Raw genomic sequence first — 16,302 nt, 5'->3', positions numbered from 1 at the left:
GCAAATGGCTATTATGCCAGTAGGACAGGACTGGGGTTATAAGAGATGCATTGAGAAAAGGGAGAGACCATGTCCAAGTGCAGCAATCAGAAAGGCTTCCTGGAAATAAGGATACATGAGTTGGTTTTACAGGAATAGATGAGAATTAAACTTATAGGAAAAGGAAAGGCAGCAGGATATTCTGGGGTGCAAGAACTATAAGAAGTGATTTTCCAGTTTGACTAAAGTATAGTTGGCAAGAGAAGGGAAGGGAAAGAGTGGAAAATTAGGTTGGGAAGGAAGATGGGCTAATTGGTGTTGGATTCATGAAGGCCAAACCAGGTTGTTGCAGTTTTCCTTACTGTAGACAGAACATTTGAAGATTTCTAGTTCTGTGTAAGGCAGATGACCCTGGCAACAGTATAGAAAACAGAGGAGCAGGGGAGCTGTGTTGCACAACACTGGATATGCGGCCGCAGCCTTCGTGACCCTGGGGAGGGCTTCTGCATTGATCTTCAGGCTGGACCTAAGACATGGGCAGGGGCCATCAGTATGGAATCACCACACACATGGCTCTATGGAAGTGATTTATCCTATACACTATAACTATTTGTATGCCTGTCTCCCCACAGACCTGGATTCCCTGGCTGGCAAGTCCCATGTCCTCAGGGGCTGGCACATAGTAAGCATGAAATCAGAAGGAAAAAAGGAGAGAGGAAGTGAATGAATGAATGACAGCAGCTCTCAGGTTCTGCCTACAGGATTCCTAGACTATGAGGCTTTACATTTTAGGATATTTAGGTCCTCTTTTGAGGTGAAAGAATTCCAGAGATGACTATAGACAAAGAGCTATATCATACACACAATGGGAGAAGGTGGGGAAGTATGGGAGGTGGAGGGCCTGAAAGGGGAAGAGGAGTATTCAGGCAAATAAATATCCACAGTTTAAAGCTGAGGATTTACATTGTCACCACTGGTTATAACATAGGGATTCACTGACTCCACAAGAAAATGAGTTTGGTCTTATTTAAAAGGTACTTGATAGGGAAGCTGTAACATTCTTTTACCAAAACCTGAGGATTCCCAGGGTGGCTGGGAACCACCTATATGATTTCTACCTTTTTTTCCCCCATCATTCATGTAGCTATATGGCCTAGTGTTATGGTTATCTGTAAGTATTTTTTCTATAAGATCATGGTCTCCCCAAGGCCTTCTTCATATGTAGAGCTAATGTTGAGCTGTGGCTTTGGTAGAGCTGTACCAATTATCAGATTATTAAACACTTAGGTTTGAGTTGCTGCCCTAAACCATCCCAACTGCCTTTCTCATGTCTCAGCACAGTAGTACCTCCTCTGGGACTTCCCTATGATCTGGCAACTAAAGGGATAGCACTTGGCAGAGTCAGGGTACTCTAACCACATCATATGCTATGCCAATTGTTCCATATTTTGAATGTCACCTCTGTTGTAGACTTCTCAGCTTCCATAAACCCTTGTTGACTGACTTCACCTGTCCTGGAATCCCAGCTTTAGTCCCTTCTCCCCACCACATCTACTTCCCCTGAAAACTCACCTGGCTGGGCTGGCGACACCTGGCAGTGTGGGTGAGGGCATGGCCTGCCCTCTGGGGTGTCAGAACTCCATTCAGAAGGCCCCTCCCCAGGTGGGTGAGGACCCAAGGGCTGGCGTGAAGTCAAACACAACCACACTGGCTGTGAACTTGAGTAACAGGGGCCTGGAACTTCTGGTAGCAATCTTCTATCCAGGCCTGGAGGTCTAAAGACCAACGGGTGGGCCTCTGGGGGCCAAAGGTATGCCAGGCTGGGGCTGTAATGAGGGAACATCTGGCAAGCCGGGTGCACAGTCAAATCCTGAGGCCGAGAGGCTGGAGTAGGATCTGAGGGACCACCCCGCCGTTTTCTCTGTGGATGTCGAACAGTGAGGCTGGATTTCTGCAAGTTTAAAAGACTAGGGGAACTGGGGCTGGAACTGGCAGCTTCAGGTGGGTCAGGAGCTGGCTCTGTGAGGACCCTGGGCCGTTGTGGATTGGAGGGCTGCCCCGAAAGAGCTGCTGGGTTGGATTTGGTGACTTGCTGATCAGGAAAAGGTGGCTCTGGCTGAGGCTGTGTCCGAGAAACAGCAGGCCTGGACTGGGAGACTCCAGTTTCTGGGCCAGACTTCCTGCCATGCCACTGGAACCGCTTTTTGTAGTGGTGGTGTCGGTGCCGGTGATAATGGACATGACTAGAAACTTGGGTTTCCCCAGTGGGCACTACTGAGTCCAAGGAACGGGGCCGAGAGGTCACACTGGATTGCATCTCTTCCCCCTGTAGGTCCCCTTGAGGGCTACAGTACACCAAGGGGTCAAAGTCACTGCTCAGGGAGCTGCGGAAGGTAGAGCTGCTGCCATGGATACCTTGCAGGCTGATGTCTGTACAGTTGACCACTGAGTCACTGGAAGAGCCATGACAGGGCCCCGAACTGGAATCACTGGCTGGCCCATCTGCCAGGTAGCCACTGCGTTCTGTACAGTAGCTTTCTCCAGATCCGCTGCTGTCATGAGGCCTAGCCCGGCGCAGAGGCACTGGGCAAGATGTGGGGTGCTGAGATGTGCATCGGAGGTGGCTCAGCCCCCATCCCTGAGCATAGGGGTGCTGAGCCACTGCCAGGCGCTGTTGTTCACCTGCAGCCCGGAGATGTGCAGCTCTGGGGACGCGTTGGTGCCGAGGCTCCTGGGATGGTAAAAAGGGTCTAGGTCGAGGGGGCCGAGTGCCTGAATTCCGAGAAGGGCCCAACAGGTAGGCAGCAGGGAGGTGATAGTGGGCATGGCCAGGATGCTGGCGAATGAGGTGGAGTCTCCTGCCTGGTTCCTGATAAGATCGAGAGGGTCCAAGGGGCTGGGAAAATGAATCTCCCTCTGGAAAAAAGAACCAAAAGCACAGGTGTTTGATACCATAAACATATGAAGGTTGAAATGAGAAAGATGTGGCTGTAGCAAATCTATTTGAGCTTGCATAGCCTGTGAGCTCAGAATTTGGGGGACCAAGGATGTCCCTACGTTGCCTGGCTCCTTTGCTACTTCCAGTCAGGCAGATTGCCTTGGGAGTCCTACTATGTAGTCAATCCCTGCTCTTCCCACTAGTAATTTGGGACTCTTTCCCCCAGGGCCACTGATATCCCATATTGTACCTTTGGGTGGATTAGCAAAAGGTTCTCTTTCCTTAAGATATTTATTTCACTTTCATCTTTTAGAATATTGTCATATATACTGGATTTTTTTTTTTAGAATAGGGTACATTATTGACAGAAAATTGGAACAGTAAATATGCAAATCACCCAGATTTAGAATCAAAAAAGTTATTATAAATTTCAAACAATTTTTAAGATAATAAAGATGTCTACTATCTGAATGTACTCCCCCCGCCCATGAGGTGCTCTTAAGCAGTGAACAACTGAAATGACTACCATGACAGTTCTTCCTCTTCAGCTTCATGGCAGAAACCCTTTCCCAGAGTGAAGCCATGTTCTAGACCTGTTTGCCTGCACATGGGAGTCCTTGGCCCAGCTCCTACCTACGATGTTGAACATGCAGAGGGGACAAGTCCGATGCTGATGTAGCCAGGGGTCCACACAGGAGCGATGGAACTCATGGAGGCAGGAAATGACCCGAAGCTCCTGGAGAAAACAAAAGTGTCCAAACCATAGGCGGGGCCAGGACCAGGAGATCCCATCAGTTCCCATTGGCCTTTCTTTCCTGCATTCACCTCATCACAAAAGACCTCACAGGAGAATGAAAGGGTGTGGTCTTTGGTTTCATATGGATTTGGGTTTTGCCACTTAGCTGCATGACTTTGGGCAAGTCTCTTAACAGTTTTCTGCTACAAAATGAGGATAAAAGACAAATCTACCTAATTTTCACTGTCATGAGGCTGAAATGAGATAACCCATCTAAAGTACCACTGTGGTCTGGTGCATGGTTCTCTTTCCACAAACAATGGTGCTCTTCTCCAGGAAAGTGACCAAATCTCAGAGAAGTCCCTTGCTTCTGTCTCATGCAGGATACACAAGACACAGACATAGCCAGAGCACCGATGCCAGTTCTAGGCCTGTCTGCTCCCACCCTAGCTCCCACTCTAGCTTCAATCTGCCTCCCTACCTGGTCATGGAGGTGAGCCACAGGCCCGCCTTACCTGGCCCTCAGAGAACTCCTCCAGGCAGATGGCACACATAGGGGCTGAGCTACAGCTGCTACCTGAGTCTGGCCGCTCAGCCCGCGCCCTCCTGCAGCTGGCCCGGTACCTTCTGGTGGCCAACTGGCTGATGGCCCAGGCTGTTCGCTGCTGAAGGGGGTCCTGGGAAGAGTAGTGGGACTCAGAATGGGGCAAAGTATTCTATTACCTCACCCACTGCATGGGCACTAGCTTGGACTTAGTTCCTAGTCATCCAGTTAGATTATATGGTCAATTGGCCACCCTTGGGAGTTTATCCCTTCAGAGCTCCTGCCTACCTCCTTTCATTAAATTTTTCTTCCTCTGATGACCCATGATAGATACTTTCTTAACTAACTGCTGCTTGACATTGTAACTTGGATATCTAATAGACATGTCAAATTTAATATGTCCCAAAATGAAGTCCTAATTAACCACTCCTAACCTCACATCTGTCCTCCCTCAATCTTTTCCATCTTATAAATGGCAATCCCATTCTTTTAATTGCTCAGGCCAAAAATCTTGGTGCCATCTTTGACTTCTCTCTCTCTCTCTCTCTCTCTCTCTCTCTCTCTCACACACACACACACACACATACACACACACACACACACACACACACCAATAACTCACATTAAGCCATTAGTAAACCTGTTGGATTTGCCTTCAAAATATATCAAAATATACCCAGAATAACTATTTCTTACCACTTTCACTGCTACCTCCCTAATCTAAGCCACTATTACTATCACCTGGATTCCTGTAATAGCCTCCCATTTGGTTTCTCTTTTTTCAGTCTTGCCTATCACAGAGGCAAGAGCGGTGGCTCACGTCTGGAATTCCAGCTACTCAGGAGACTGAGGCAAGAGGAACACAAGTTCATAGCCAGCCTTAGCAACCTAGTGAGACCCTGCTTCAAAATAAAAAATAAAAAGAACTGGGGGTACTGGGGTTGTGGCTCAGTGGTAGAGCACTTGCCTAGCATGTGTGAGGCACTGGGTTCAATTCTCAGCACCACATACAATTAAATGAATAAAATAAAGGTCCATCAACAATTGAAAAAAAAAAAAAGAACTGGGGATGCAGCTCAATGGTGGAGCACCACTGGGTTCAATCCCTAGAACTGCAAATAAATAAATATGTAAATAATTAAAAATAAAAACAACCTTGTCCATTTTGTATTCTCTTTCCCTTTGGTTATTTTATTTTCTCTATCATCTAAAATATTATGTATTTATTTATTTTATGTATTTAGTCTATTGTCTGTCTCTTCCCACTAGAATAAAAACTCTTTGAGGGTCTAGTTTTTGTGGTTTTTCTCACTGTGCCCTTCCCAATGACTGGGATAGTGTCTGACATAATAGCTGCTAAATATATTTGGGGAACAAATGGATGAGCAATCTGGGGAGAAGCTGCCAGAAATTCAACAGAGCAGATGCCAGGGTACTTAGATGTCAGTGGATGGTTTCATGAACATCAAGGTGCCTGTCTTCCTCACTTTCTCCTTTCAGTCCCCCTCCCTCCCTCCTATTCCCATGCCCACCTCCACCAGGGAGCCCACACTGCTCACCGGCCTGCTGTGGCGGGGGCGGCACCGGATGCGCAGCACAGAAGCCAGGATGACCACAAAGATGGTACCCACCACTGTCAGGAGGATCCATACATCATAATCTGGCTGGGGGGCAAACAGAGAGGGAAAAGATAACACTTCACAAGAAAATGGATCAATTTGGGAGGAAATGGTACAGTGCAGAAGACACGCAGAGAGCGGGGGTTGCCTCGAGTCTCTCATCTGAGGGATAAGGAAGGCATGAACCAGAAGTGGGATTAGGCAGTCCCCTTCTGCCCAGGGCACTCATGGGAAAGGGTTTTCCAGGTGCAGCTATGAGAAATGCTATGTGGAAACCCACGTGTTTGAGGGAAAAGGAGGAAAGAGACCCCTCTACAAGGTGGATCATCTGGGTGAGATTCCTGGCCAGTGGAAAAGCACCCACCAGGAGTCATGGGTCAGAGCGCTAAGTCTGCAAGCTCTGCTGCTTCACACCATGAAACCAAAGAGTTGAAAGCAACTTCAGAACTCTTTGGACCTAACCTGTTCATTCAGTAGATGAGGCCCAGAGAGGGAGAGAAACTTGCCCAAAGGCATGCAGATGAGGGATGAACTTGGACCCAGAGGGTTTCTAGAGTTTCTTTCAGCTCCAGGAGTCTTAGGGGTTAGGGTAGAAGTTGCCACAGGACAAAACAGAGGTAAGAACATGTGCCATGGCAAAGATGGAGGTTCTGTGTGCTTACCCATGCAGGGGGCTCCTTCAGCTCAATCCTCACATGGGCTTTCCGGTTCTTGTATACAAACTCCATGAGCTTCTCTGCATCATTACCCCAGATGAGCACCACTGGCCAAGTCAGTCCTAGGGGCTGCTGCAGCTATGGAAACAGTGTCCATAAGGGCTGTTGTGACTTCTCCTCCCCCTGGGAACTTTGTCCAGCTCCCTTCTTGAACACCCCAGTGTCCCTGGGTACCTGTTCAGCGGCAGCTCGATCCTCTGTGATGTCAAATAGAACTGCACTGGCTCCTCGCTCACCGGCCATCCGGGCCTGCAGAGACACACAGCAGAGGTTTGGCTGGAGTCAGAGAGGGACACAAACTGTCTAAGGCCAAGCCTGAGACCTCACATCTATCCCTTCCAAGGATTTTGGATGCAACGCACCTCTGCATACTCACATGTCCACATGCAAGGAGTCAGAGTCAGGGAGCCTAGTACCCCCTGCCCTGAGCTCACCCAGGTCCCACCTTCAAAAGGTAACATTCAGTCTTTCCCTTCATACTGGAATAAACATAAGGGTTTACTGGGTACCCAGTGATGGCTCTGGGTACTCAGAATGGGTGAAGGATAAATTAAGGACAGCCTCTGCCCTCGGGGCACAAGTGGTGTGAGAACAAGAAGTAATGAGTGATTGGAACCCCTGGGAGGAGGACACACAGGAAGAGGAAGAAAACAGAGAAGTTTGGAACAGGGCTGGACTCTCCAGGACCCAGCTCTTCCTGACAGAGGAGCCTGTGGGGAATCCCCTGCTCAGGCAGAGTGCCGGAGAGCCTGGGACACTGTTCCCACAGGACTCCCCTCTGTGGAAAGCCCCGCCTCAACCCATCTCATAGGCTCTGTCCCCAGCACTCTCAGCTTGCCAACTCTCTCTGGCTGCAATTCCAGGACCTAGAGAAGTCCTTGTCCAGTGCTTTATTGCTTCATCCTCTCCTTTAGGGTGATTCAAGTAGGGAGGGACTTGAGGAGCTGCTCCCACCAGGACACAACGGTGTCCACATGCAGATGCATGGTCACCAAGGACTCCAAGAGCAGGCGAGGAAGCAGAACCTAGCCACCAGGCAGAGCAGATATCAGAGCCAGGAAGAGAACAAGAAGCAGGGGTCTAGGGCTGTGGAGGGGTCAGGAGAGGGAGATAAGAGCTAAGGGTGGGGTGGAGGTGCAACAGCAAACCAACAACCAACTACAGGCACAGGCACCACCAGGGAGCTGCTCTTGACCTGGTGTTGGGTCTCCTTGCTGGGCACAGCCCCCTCCAGCCTTCCTCCCTAGAGCAAAGGCTCATTTTAATGGTGTCAGATTGTAACCTCCCATCCCAGGCCCCTGCTGAGTCTCTGAACCCTTCAGCATGCATTGAAAGAGTTAACCCTACTGCAAGTGGTAGTGGCAGCAAGAGGAGCCAGTGCTGGGACTTACTCATCTCTCAGGGCTTTGATCTCTGCTTGCCTTCCCAGGGAGAGCCTGTTGGGGCAGGTCTCTTGCCAGGCAGGCTGGGAGCAGCTCCTTGCTCCTGCTCCCTACTCCTCAAGCAGTGACGGAGACCAGGGGCCCCTCAGAACCAGCTGCCTGCAGGCAGGGGAGTGGGAGAGGGTGGTGGAGACACTCAAATGGGGCTCCATTTTGCTTAGGAAGATAAAACTCCCTACTCCCTCTTTCTTCTCTCCTTCTCCCAGGAGCTGGGCTGGGCCCTCTACCAGCATTTAGGCCCAGCCTGGACCCAGCCAAGGCTAATTTACTGGAAATTCACAGGAAGACTTCAGAATGGAATTATTGAAGGAGCTGAGAAGTCACAGCTTCCATTGTTCCCTCACCCAATTTGGCCCAGGAAGTCTACCTACCTCAGCTCCTCCAGGCAAAAGGAAGCTCCCTTATCTTCAGAGCCCTCCAAAGCAAGGGTGAAGGAGTGGTGACAGGGGAAAGGAATCCCTGGCTGGGGAACCCTACTGGCACTTTCACATTCCAGTTGTCATGAAGTAGGGACCTTAGGTTTCCTATGCCCAGACAAGACCCTGGACCCAATCTGGCCCGGAATAGCATGTGGGAGAGTAAAGACTTGTTTCTTTGGAGATTTTCTTGCTTGTCCACCCCTCTCTCTTTGAAGAATTGGGGTAGGAACAGTAGAAAGCAATTACTATGATGTTCAAACACTCTAACCCATTACAGCCCATAATTACAAAGTTGTAAAAGTGATCAAAGAGCCCAGAGAGTTGGCCAACAGGAGAAAACAAACAGAACTTTCAGGTAGTGGGTTCCTGTGTCCAGAATTCTAGGAATAAAAAGCAAGATCTGGGGACAGATGTCAGCCCAATGCCTCCTATCCCACCTGCTCCCAAGAGAATAGGAGTTAGGGAGAAAAAAAGTACTTCTTTGGAGACTAGAATCTAGAAGGCAGACAGAGGGTGGACAGGCCCACAGGACAGAAAACTGGGTTTCAAAAGGACCACCCAGAGCCCTTGCTGTGTACTGCAGAGTGGGCCAGCCCTAGGGACAAGCTAGCCTGCCTGTGAGTTATTAGAGTGAGCAGTGAGAGTGAGATAAAATCCTGCCTCTGCTCACTGGGCTCACTGGTCAGCTGTTGCTTTTCTCTAGGCCTTAGATTTTCTCCTCCAGACCACAGCAACACTGTCTGTATATCTCTTGCTCATCCAAGATTGAGTAAGCACCAAGCCAGGGAAGGCCAGGCCCTCTAGAACAACTCATGATCTAGTTGTAGAGATAAGGCATGTATGTGCACAAATTATAATGTTGATAATATTCTAGAGCACAAATGAATGGAATAGACCAGTCCAATGTTTTTCACTTCAGAATGCCTTTCCCTCCGCTATCTGTCAGATATTGATCTGACACAAATATTCAATATACAAAACAGATCAATGTGAGGCAGCTCATTTGAGGTGGGGGTAGTAGGGGAAGGGCCCTTGCCTTACCCCTACACCAAGGCACCTCCATGAAAAGTACACAGAGCAGGACATGATGTTGACAGCACATCAAGGACCCTAACTGCTGGAAGTGTGCCGTAGGGAGGAATTTCTGTTTCTACTGTGCCAGGAAGAAAAGTTTCAATAGGAGAGGTGGGATTCCTCCAGACTTGAAAGCAAGGGTAGAAAGAAGGAGAAAGGATATAATCTTTATTGAGATCCATTCTGTCCAGACTCCTTAGATTTGAATCCTAACTCTGCTACCAACTGTTAGCTGTGAGACTTTCAGCAAGATCTTTAACCTGTCCGTGCCTTGGTTTTCCTTTCTGTAAAATGGAATAATAAAGGGACCCACTCCATAGGGTTATTGTGAGGACTACAAAATTGGTCCATGGAAAGCACTTAAAATAGGGCCCAGCACATAGTAAGTGTTCCTTAAGTATTAGGTTGTGATTATATCAGCTATTATCACATGCTTTGCATACACAATTTCATTTATGCCTTACTCTATAAGAAAGCCATCAACTCCACTTTTATTTTAAGGCACAGTCTTTTTTCTTTTAGTTGTAGATGAACACAATACCTTTATTTTATTTATTTATCTTTATATGGTGTCGAGGATAGAACCCAGTGCCTCATGTATGCTAGGCAAGCGTTCTGCCACCGAGCTACAACCCCAGTCCCATCAGCCCCACTTTCAAGTTGAGGAAACCAAGACTCAGAGAGACTGAATAACTTGCCCAGGGTCACCAACAGATAAGGAGTAGAGGCAGGACTCCCATCTAGGACTTCTGCCTCTAGAGTGCCTGCCCTTAATCACCAAGCAGTGGTCTCCATGGTGACAGAGGCAGGGCTTGCATCCACCTGCTTCTCTCCAGATCTGCACTAGTCCAGGCGTGAGATGATAAGGGCCTGGCTTATCACTAGGATGAGTGTGGAAATAAAGAAACAGAAACCAATTTGGGTGACTAGCTAGGGGTGGTGACAAGATTGGAAAAGTCCCAAAGAATCATGGTGAGGATTTCAGAGAAGAGCAAGAGAGAGAAAAAATAGAAGGGGTGGCGGGGACAGCTTTGTGAACTATACAAGCTTGGAATTAGTGATGAGGGTGTGTAGCTCATAGTGGAGCATGTGAGGCCCTGGGTTCAATCCCCAACACCAAAAAAAATAAAAAGTGGGGGATAATGATGTTTATGATGATGATAGAATGATAACTGCACTCATTTATTGAATGGTTACTATGTGCATAAGGCTAAGAGCTTCCATTTGTACTGTCTCATTAAATCCTCATGACTACTATGACATACGTCCTATTATTATTCTACTTCTATAGATGAGGAAACAGAAGCTCAGAGAGATGAGCTAAAATACCCAAGTCATACTATGAACAGTGGGGGAACCAGGCTTCAAACCCTCACAAGTCCCAGCTTTGTCAATGATGGCGGCAACATTGATACTAATAGGAAAAACCACAACAGAGCTTATATGGGTCAATGGTTTTCAAGTTTTACCTTCCCAAAGATGTCAACTTATTCTTATACCCCCCATGGCTATATTAAAAAATACATGCTAAACTAACTACATTTATTATATGCAATTCATATTCCCATGAGATAATCTGTATTAACACATTTAACTGATAGAATTCCAACCAAAAGCAAAAACAAATGTTTCAATCAAGCCCGAGGGACTTCTGAAACCTTGGAAGTAGTTCAAAGACTCACATTACTACTCTCACAGACCTCTGTTGAGCCGGGAGCCCAGGTAGGAGCTACTTGGTCAGGTCAAAGGATGAAACCTATAGGAAGGCTTGGAACTGACCAATCAGAAGCTATGGGCTGGGGCTAGAGTAATTCCCACGGAGTAACAGGGAGAAACCAGGCAATGAGTATGTGCAGGGGAGGAAGCAGGGACTGTGGTCACGAGGTAGCAGCCCAGGTGCAGCCCAGGTAGTCCTTCTAAACCCTAACGGTTTATGGTTTTGTGTTTGTTTTAACTCAGGTACTATTTGGCACTTGACATACATCATTTTTATCCCTGTAATCATGGGGATAGAAATCAAAGTCTCATTTTATGGTGAAGGAAACAACACTTCAAAGGGCGCTGATCACAGCGTCTGTGTACATGTCCCAGCTCTCTACAGTAGTGTGGTCCTCCAGAGGCAAAGAGAAGCCTCCCCCATAGATGCACCCTGAGTTTACCAAGTGTCTATGTGCTGTGAAGGCATGCACTCCAGTAAAAGAACAGTGGGGACTCTGGGTGGCAGAATTTTAGACATTTCTAAGAACTTAGTTATAATTTTCTGTAAAATTTCCAGATAAACATATTTGTCTTTTATAATAGGTAAAGAAGAAGGAGAAAGAGAAGGAGAAGGAAGAGAAGAAGAAAGAAACAAGAAACCCATCATAGTTTCTCTGAACACTTCTTCCCCCTCCCCCCAACACATGCTCTACTCACACTCACACTCTACTTCATGTAGTCCAGGCTGCTTACCAAATGAATAAATGAATGTCAAACAGGGAAAATGAAATACCCAGAAACAGGGCAGCTTTAGCCTAACAAAATTTTGCTTTCATTAAAGATCTCTAGAGCTTTGCAGGGATGCCACAGTCTCCAGCTCCTCTATATGTGACCCAGCCCCTGCTTCCTACCTTCCCTGGAACCCCTCCTGCATTAGCATGGCCAGACTAGGAGAATATCATCAACTACCTGTGGGGGCCTCAGGGACTGAACCCAGAGCCTGGTGCAAGCTAGACAAGCACTCTACCACTGAGCTACACCCCCAACTCAGCTCTATTCAGAATCTGCCCATATCCCTGCCTTCTGTGGGATGAGTTAAGAACCCCAGGCTATTTCCTTTTGAATCTCAGGAGGATCAGGAAATCCCCAGGGGATCTGGGCCTGAGTACAAGGAACCAGCACAAAGATTGTGGGTATTACTCTCCTCTCTTACCAACCCTGGAGGCAGGATCCTCTCCCTTAAGTACACCCATCTGTGCCACATACAATCTAAATATACTGTATGCATACATTCAAATTTTCCAGCTAGAACGGAAGGCAGCACAGTAGAAAGATTAAAAACCTAAGTTGAGAACCAGACAGGGCTGGGTTCAAATATCGGCTCCACCCCTCCTGAGTTGTGTTGCTCTGGCAAGTCACTTAATGTTTCTGATTCTCACTTACCTCCTATGCCAAATGGAGAGTAATACCTGCCTTTCCAGATTGTTATAAAAAGTAAATGAGATGATACATACAAAGAATCTGATGTATGTCAATCTGGGTACAGTGGAAAGCACATAGAAAACAGCAACTCTCATTATTAGTTAAAGCAGGGATCACAAACACAAATATTTCCAGGGCCAGTGAGGTAGCAGGATAGAGTAGAACATGGTGAACAGAGGGAGCCCGCAGCTGTAAAGAGGAGGCAGCTCCTCCCTAGCTCCTGCCAACTGTGGCCTGTGAGAATGTGGGGCAAGTGCTGTTGGAGCTTCTGAGTTTTCTTCCAGAAAAGCTGAAAATCTGGAGTTTTATGTAAACATATCCAATCTTTAAATGTAGCAATTGACTTATGTTTTGAAAAGTCACTGTGTGGGCTAAGCACAACCGTTGTGCAAGCCAAAGCTAGCTTGCAGGCCAGCAGTTCACAACTTCGGAAAAACAGGCAAACATTTTAAGGGTAGGGGCGATGGCTTCTGTTTTGCTGTTCTTGGAAAAGTGCTCAGTAAGTATTTCTGAAGGATGGAAGAGCCCTTCATCTAAAACCTCTTTGCTCTGATGCTAGGCAGGAGAAGAGACTTAGGAATTCCTAAGTAATAGAGGAGGAGGAGGCTGGGTAGCTAGCATGCAAGTCAAAAAGTTCTGCTGGTGCTGGTTGGTGGAGAAAAGGCAGAGGCATGGATTTTCACCTCTCTCTGACCAGTCACAGGCGAGGAAAACCTGAGGGAATCAAGCACATCTCTTAAGTGACAAGGGAACAAGACAGCCAGGGGCCTCTCACAGCCTGGAGCTGTGTGCATTCAGGGCATTTGGAGGGTCAAATGTGAATCTACCTTGCTGGCCAGTGACAGGCAGGGGTGAGGGGCCCGTCGGGGACTCTCCAGCTTGACGATACTGATGAATCCAGGCTCCAAATTGTCATCATCACTGGCATTGCACAGGTACAGGGGGTGGGACTGCAGAGAGAAAGAGAGAGAGAGAGAGACAAAGACCTGGGTTAGGAAGGCTCTAGGAGGCAGGAGTGAGAACCAAGCCCTCTAACTGTTCTAGGCAGGTTCCAAGTAGGCCTTTTGGTGGTACCAAAGAGTGGGCCTTATTACTGGATAGTTTGGTAGTATGCTAATAACCATTAGTTGTCATTTCAGGGGGTCTGGGGCCAAGGATACAGGTGGGAGGACAGGATGGAGAAAGGCTCTCCTAGAGGAGCGTAAATAAAGAGGCAGCTGCAAAGCAGCTCCAACAACCCTCCAGACCTGCTTTTCTAAACTGGCCAGATGCAGAGAGCTCCTTTTCTGGCCCCAGCTTCTCAATTCCTGATCCTTCTATTTGCTCCAATAACTTGGTGTTGCTGGTGCCTCCTGCCTCCCTGAGATGTCCCCAACAGCTGTTGTCCTGTAGATTCTCATCTCTCCCATGGCATGGGTCTTCTAAATTGATGCTACTTTGCTTTTCCCACTCTCCTCCTTTGCCTGTTCCCTATGCCCATAACAGGATCAAGCAAGGTGTTGGTAGGGAGAAGCGACTACCTTGGGAGGAGGCTTGGTTAAGGCTTAAACTTTGATTAGCATAATTCCTAGGACGTCCTCCTGTCCCCAAAAAGATGCAGTGGAGAAGGAGCCAGCTGGGCCCATCTACTCTAAAGGTCCAGTCCAAGTCCCCGTGCCTCTAAGCCCAGTTGATGCTGAACAATGACTAAAAGAGAAGTGGGCCAACATGAACTACCAGAAATTTGAGGATCCCCTCATCAACGGGATGAGACTGCCCTACTAAAACTCTTCTCTTTCAAGATGATTCTCAAACCCAGTGGAATACAACTTTTCCTGAATAAAATGACAGAGTGCTATGAGAACAAAGGATGGTTTATTTTATTCTGGATAATCCTATCTACCAGAGATTCCCATATGGTGGAAACTCAGTGTATCCTGGAAAGAAAGGAATTCCTCCCAGGGAGCTGCCCACATTTTCCTCTCCACTCATGCTAAAGTCTGAAAGACTTCCAGAAGGAACCACCAGGGAAACCATAGAGAATTTTGAATTTATGAAGACAATAATGTTGAAGATAGATTTAGAAACACAGTCACTTTCTGAAAGCACTTTCAGCTATTTCCTCTCATTGTATCCCTAGAGTCCCTTGAACAGAGTAGGTTCTTTATAAATAAGTACTACCTTGCTTTGAATTGTATCCTTGTGAATAAAAATCTCTAGGTCGGGTGTGTCAAAATAGGAAGGAATTCCAATCTTATTCTGAGAATTTAAGGACTACTAGGCTGGTGGTGATTGAAGTTTAGTGAGGGAGAAAGGTTACCCACCCCCTGTCCCCAGAAAAAGGCTGGAATGAGGCTTGGGCTATAATCACTTGAGTGAAGCTGTAGCTCCTGGTTCAACAAGCTCAGTTATTCTGTCTCCCTGTCCATTCATCTGTCCATACATTCATTCATTTTTTAATTCTACCAATACTGAAGGATCCCAGAGTGCCAGGCACTGTAAAATGCACTGAGGAGTCAATGACAAATAAGAGAAACTTGTTGTCTTGAAGCAGCTCAGGAAACAAGCAGGGAAACACATCATTCTGTGAGGTTACAATGACAGTTTGTTTAAGGGCCTGTGGGAGAATAAAAAAAGAGGGGACTAATAATCCTACATGGAGGATAAAGATAACTTGAAGCTTCCTTGGAGGCTAAACAGGTATGTGTTGACCTAGTGGACGAGCAAAAAGGATGGTGATGGAGAGGTATGTTCTTGGCAGAGGAAGCCACTTGTGCCAAGGCACCAGGTTGAGATGGGCTGCAGGAAGATAGGTCTGTCACAAAAGAGAAGGCAGGAGACAAGGCTGCAAAGGCCAGCAAGAGTAAGTCACGGGGCAGGAACCATTTGAGAAGGATTGCCCTGGTGACTGCAGAGATCTCATCTGGTGTGGTAAGGAATCACAAGTCAGCTGCTCCAGTAGATCAAAAGATGTAAGGGCTGGGATGTGGCTCAGTGGTAGAGCGCTTGCCTAGCATGTGCTAGGTCCTGGGTTCGATCGCTGACCCTATAAGGGGAGGAAGGAAGGAAGAAAGAACAGACTTCTAACAGAAGTCCATTGCCTTTTTCTTTTTTGCAGTACTGGGGATTGAATCCAGGGGTGCTCTACCAGTGAGCTACATCCAAGCCCTTTTTATCTTAGATCCTCAGCCTCCCAAATAGCTGAAATACTACGGGTGTGTCACCACTGCATCCAGCAGGCCCACAGCTTTGCTTGCTCTTTTACCTCCCCCAACGGTCCAGCATTCTCATGATGACCCCAAGAAGCCTCTCATTGACAAGAGGGCTAACAGGGAGAGGGGGAAAGTCATTTTGGAGAAGGATTTGCAAATATTTACCTACCACTCTGCCCCGCAGGCCTTAACCAGGAACCAGCATCTACAAAGCAGAACAGGACAGAAGTGGGAAACCTGGTGTCAGAGTCACCAGATTTGCCTGGTTCTAAACCAACAACAATGGAAGAGGGAATGGGAGATTAAACATTAGTAAATGTCTCTTTCACACCAGGGCTTCAGACATTATTTAACTATGAGGTAGATGTTATCATCCCCACATAAAGAAGAGGAGCTTGAGGCTCAGAGATGTCAAGGTCACACAAGATTAGAAGTTAGCTGTCTGACTCCATCCTCTGGAATCA

General features: G+C 47.4%; 1 protein-coding gene across 1 annotated transcript in view; it reads right to left on the bottom strand.

Moving 5' to 3' along the window:
• Rnf43 (ring finger protein 43) overlaps nt 1–16,302 on the bottom strand; it is a 61,004-nt gene that overhangs the window by 1,817 nt on the left and 42,885 nt on the right. Inside the window, exons 2-8 of the mRNA XM_015495419.2 lie at nt 13,475–13,597; nt 6,707–6,781; nt 6,479–6,610; nt 5,757–5,861; nt 4,169–4,330; nt 3,551–3,653; nt 1,552–2,895 (exon numbers count right to left, since the gene is read on the bottom strand). Of these exons, the coding sequence (XP_015350905.2) occupies nt 1,552–2,895; nt 3,551–3,653; nt 4,169–4,330; nt 5,757–5,861; nt 6,479–6,610; nt 6,707–6,781; nt 13,475–13,597 (2,044 nt within the window). The remainder of the gene's footprint in view (nt 1–1,551; nt 2,896–3,550; nt 3,654–4,168; nt 4,331–5,756; nt 5,862–6,478; nt 6,611–6,706; nt 6,782–13,474; nt 13,598–16,302) is intronic.

This window comes from Marmota marmota, unplaced genomic scaffold, assembly GCF_001458135.2.
Source record: "Marmota marmota marmota unplaced genomic scaffold, marMar, whole genome shotgun sequence".
Classification (NCBI taxonomy): domain Eukaryota; kingdom Metazoa; phylum Chordata; class Mammalia; order Rodentia; family Sciuridae; genus Marmota; species Marmota marmota.
This window is presented reverse-complemented; position numbering and strand designations above follow the sequence as displayed.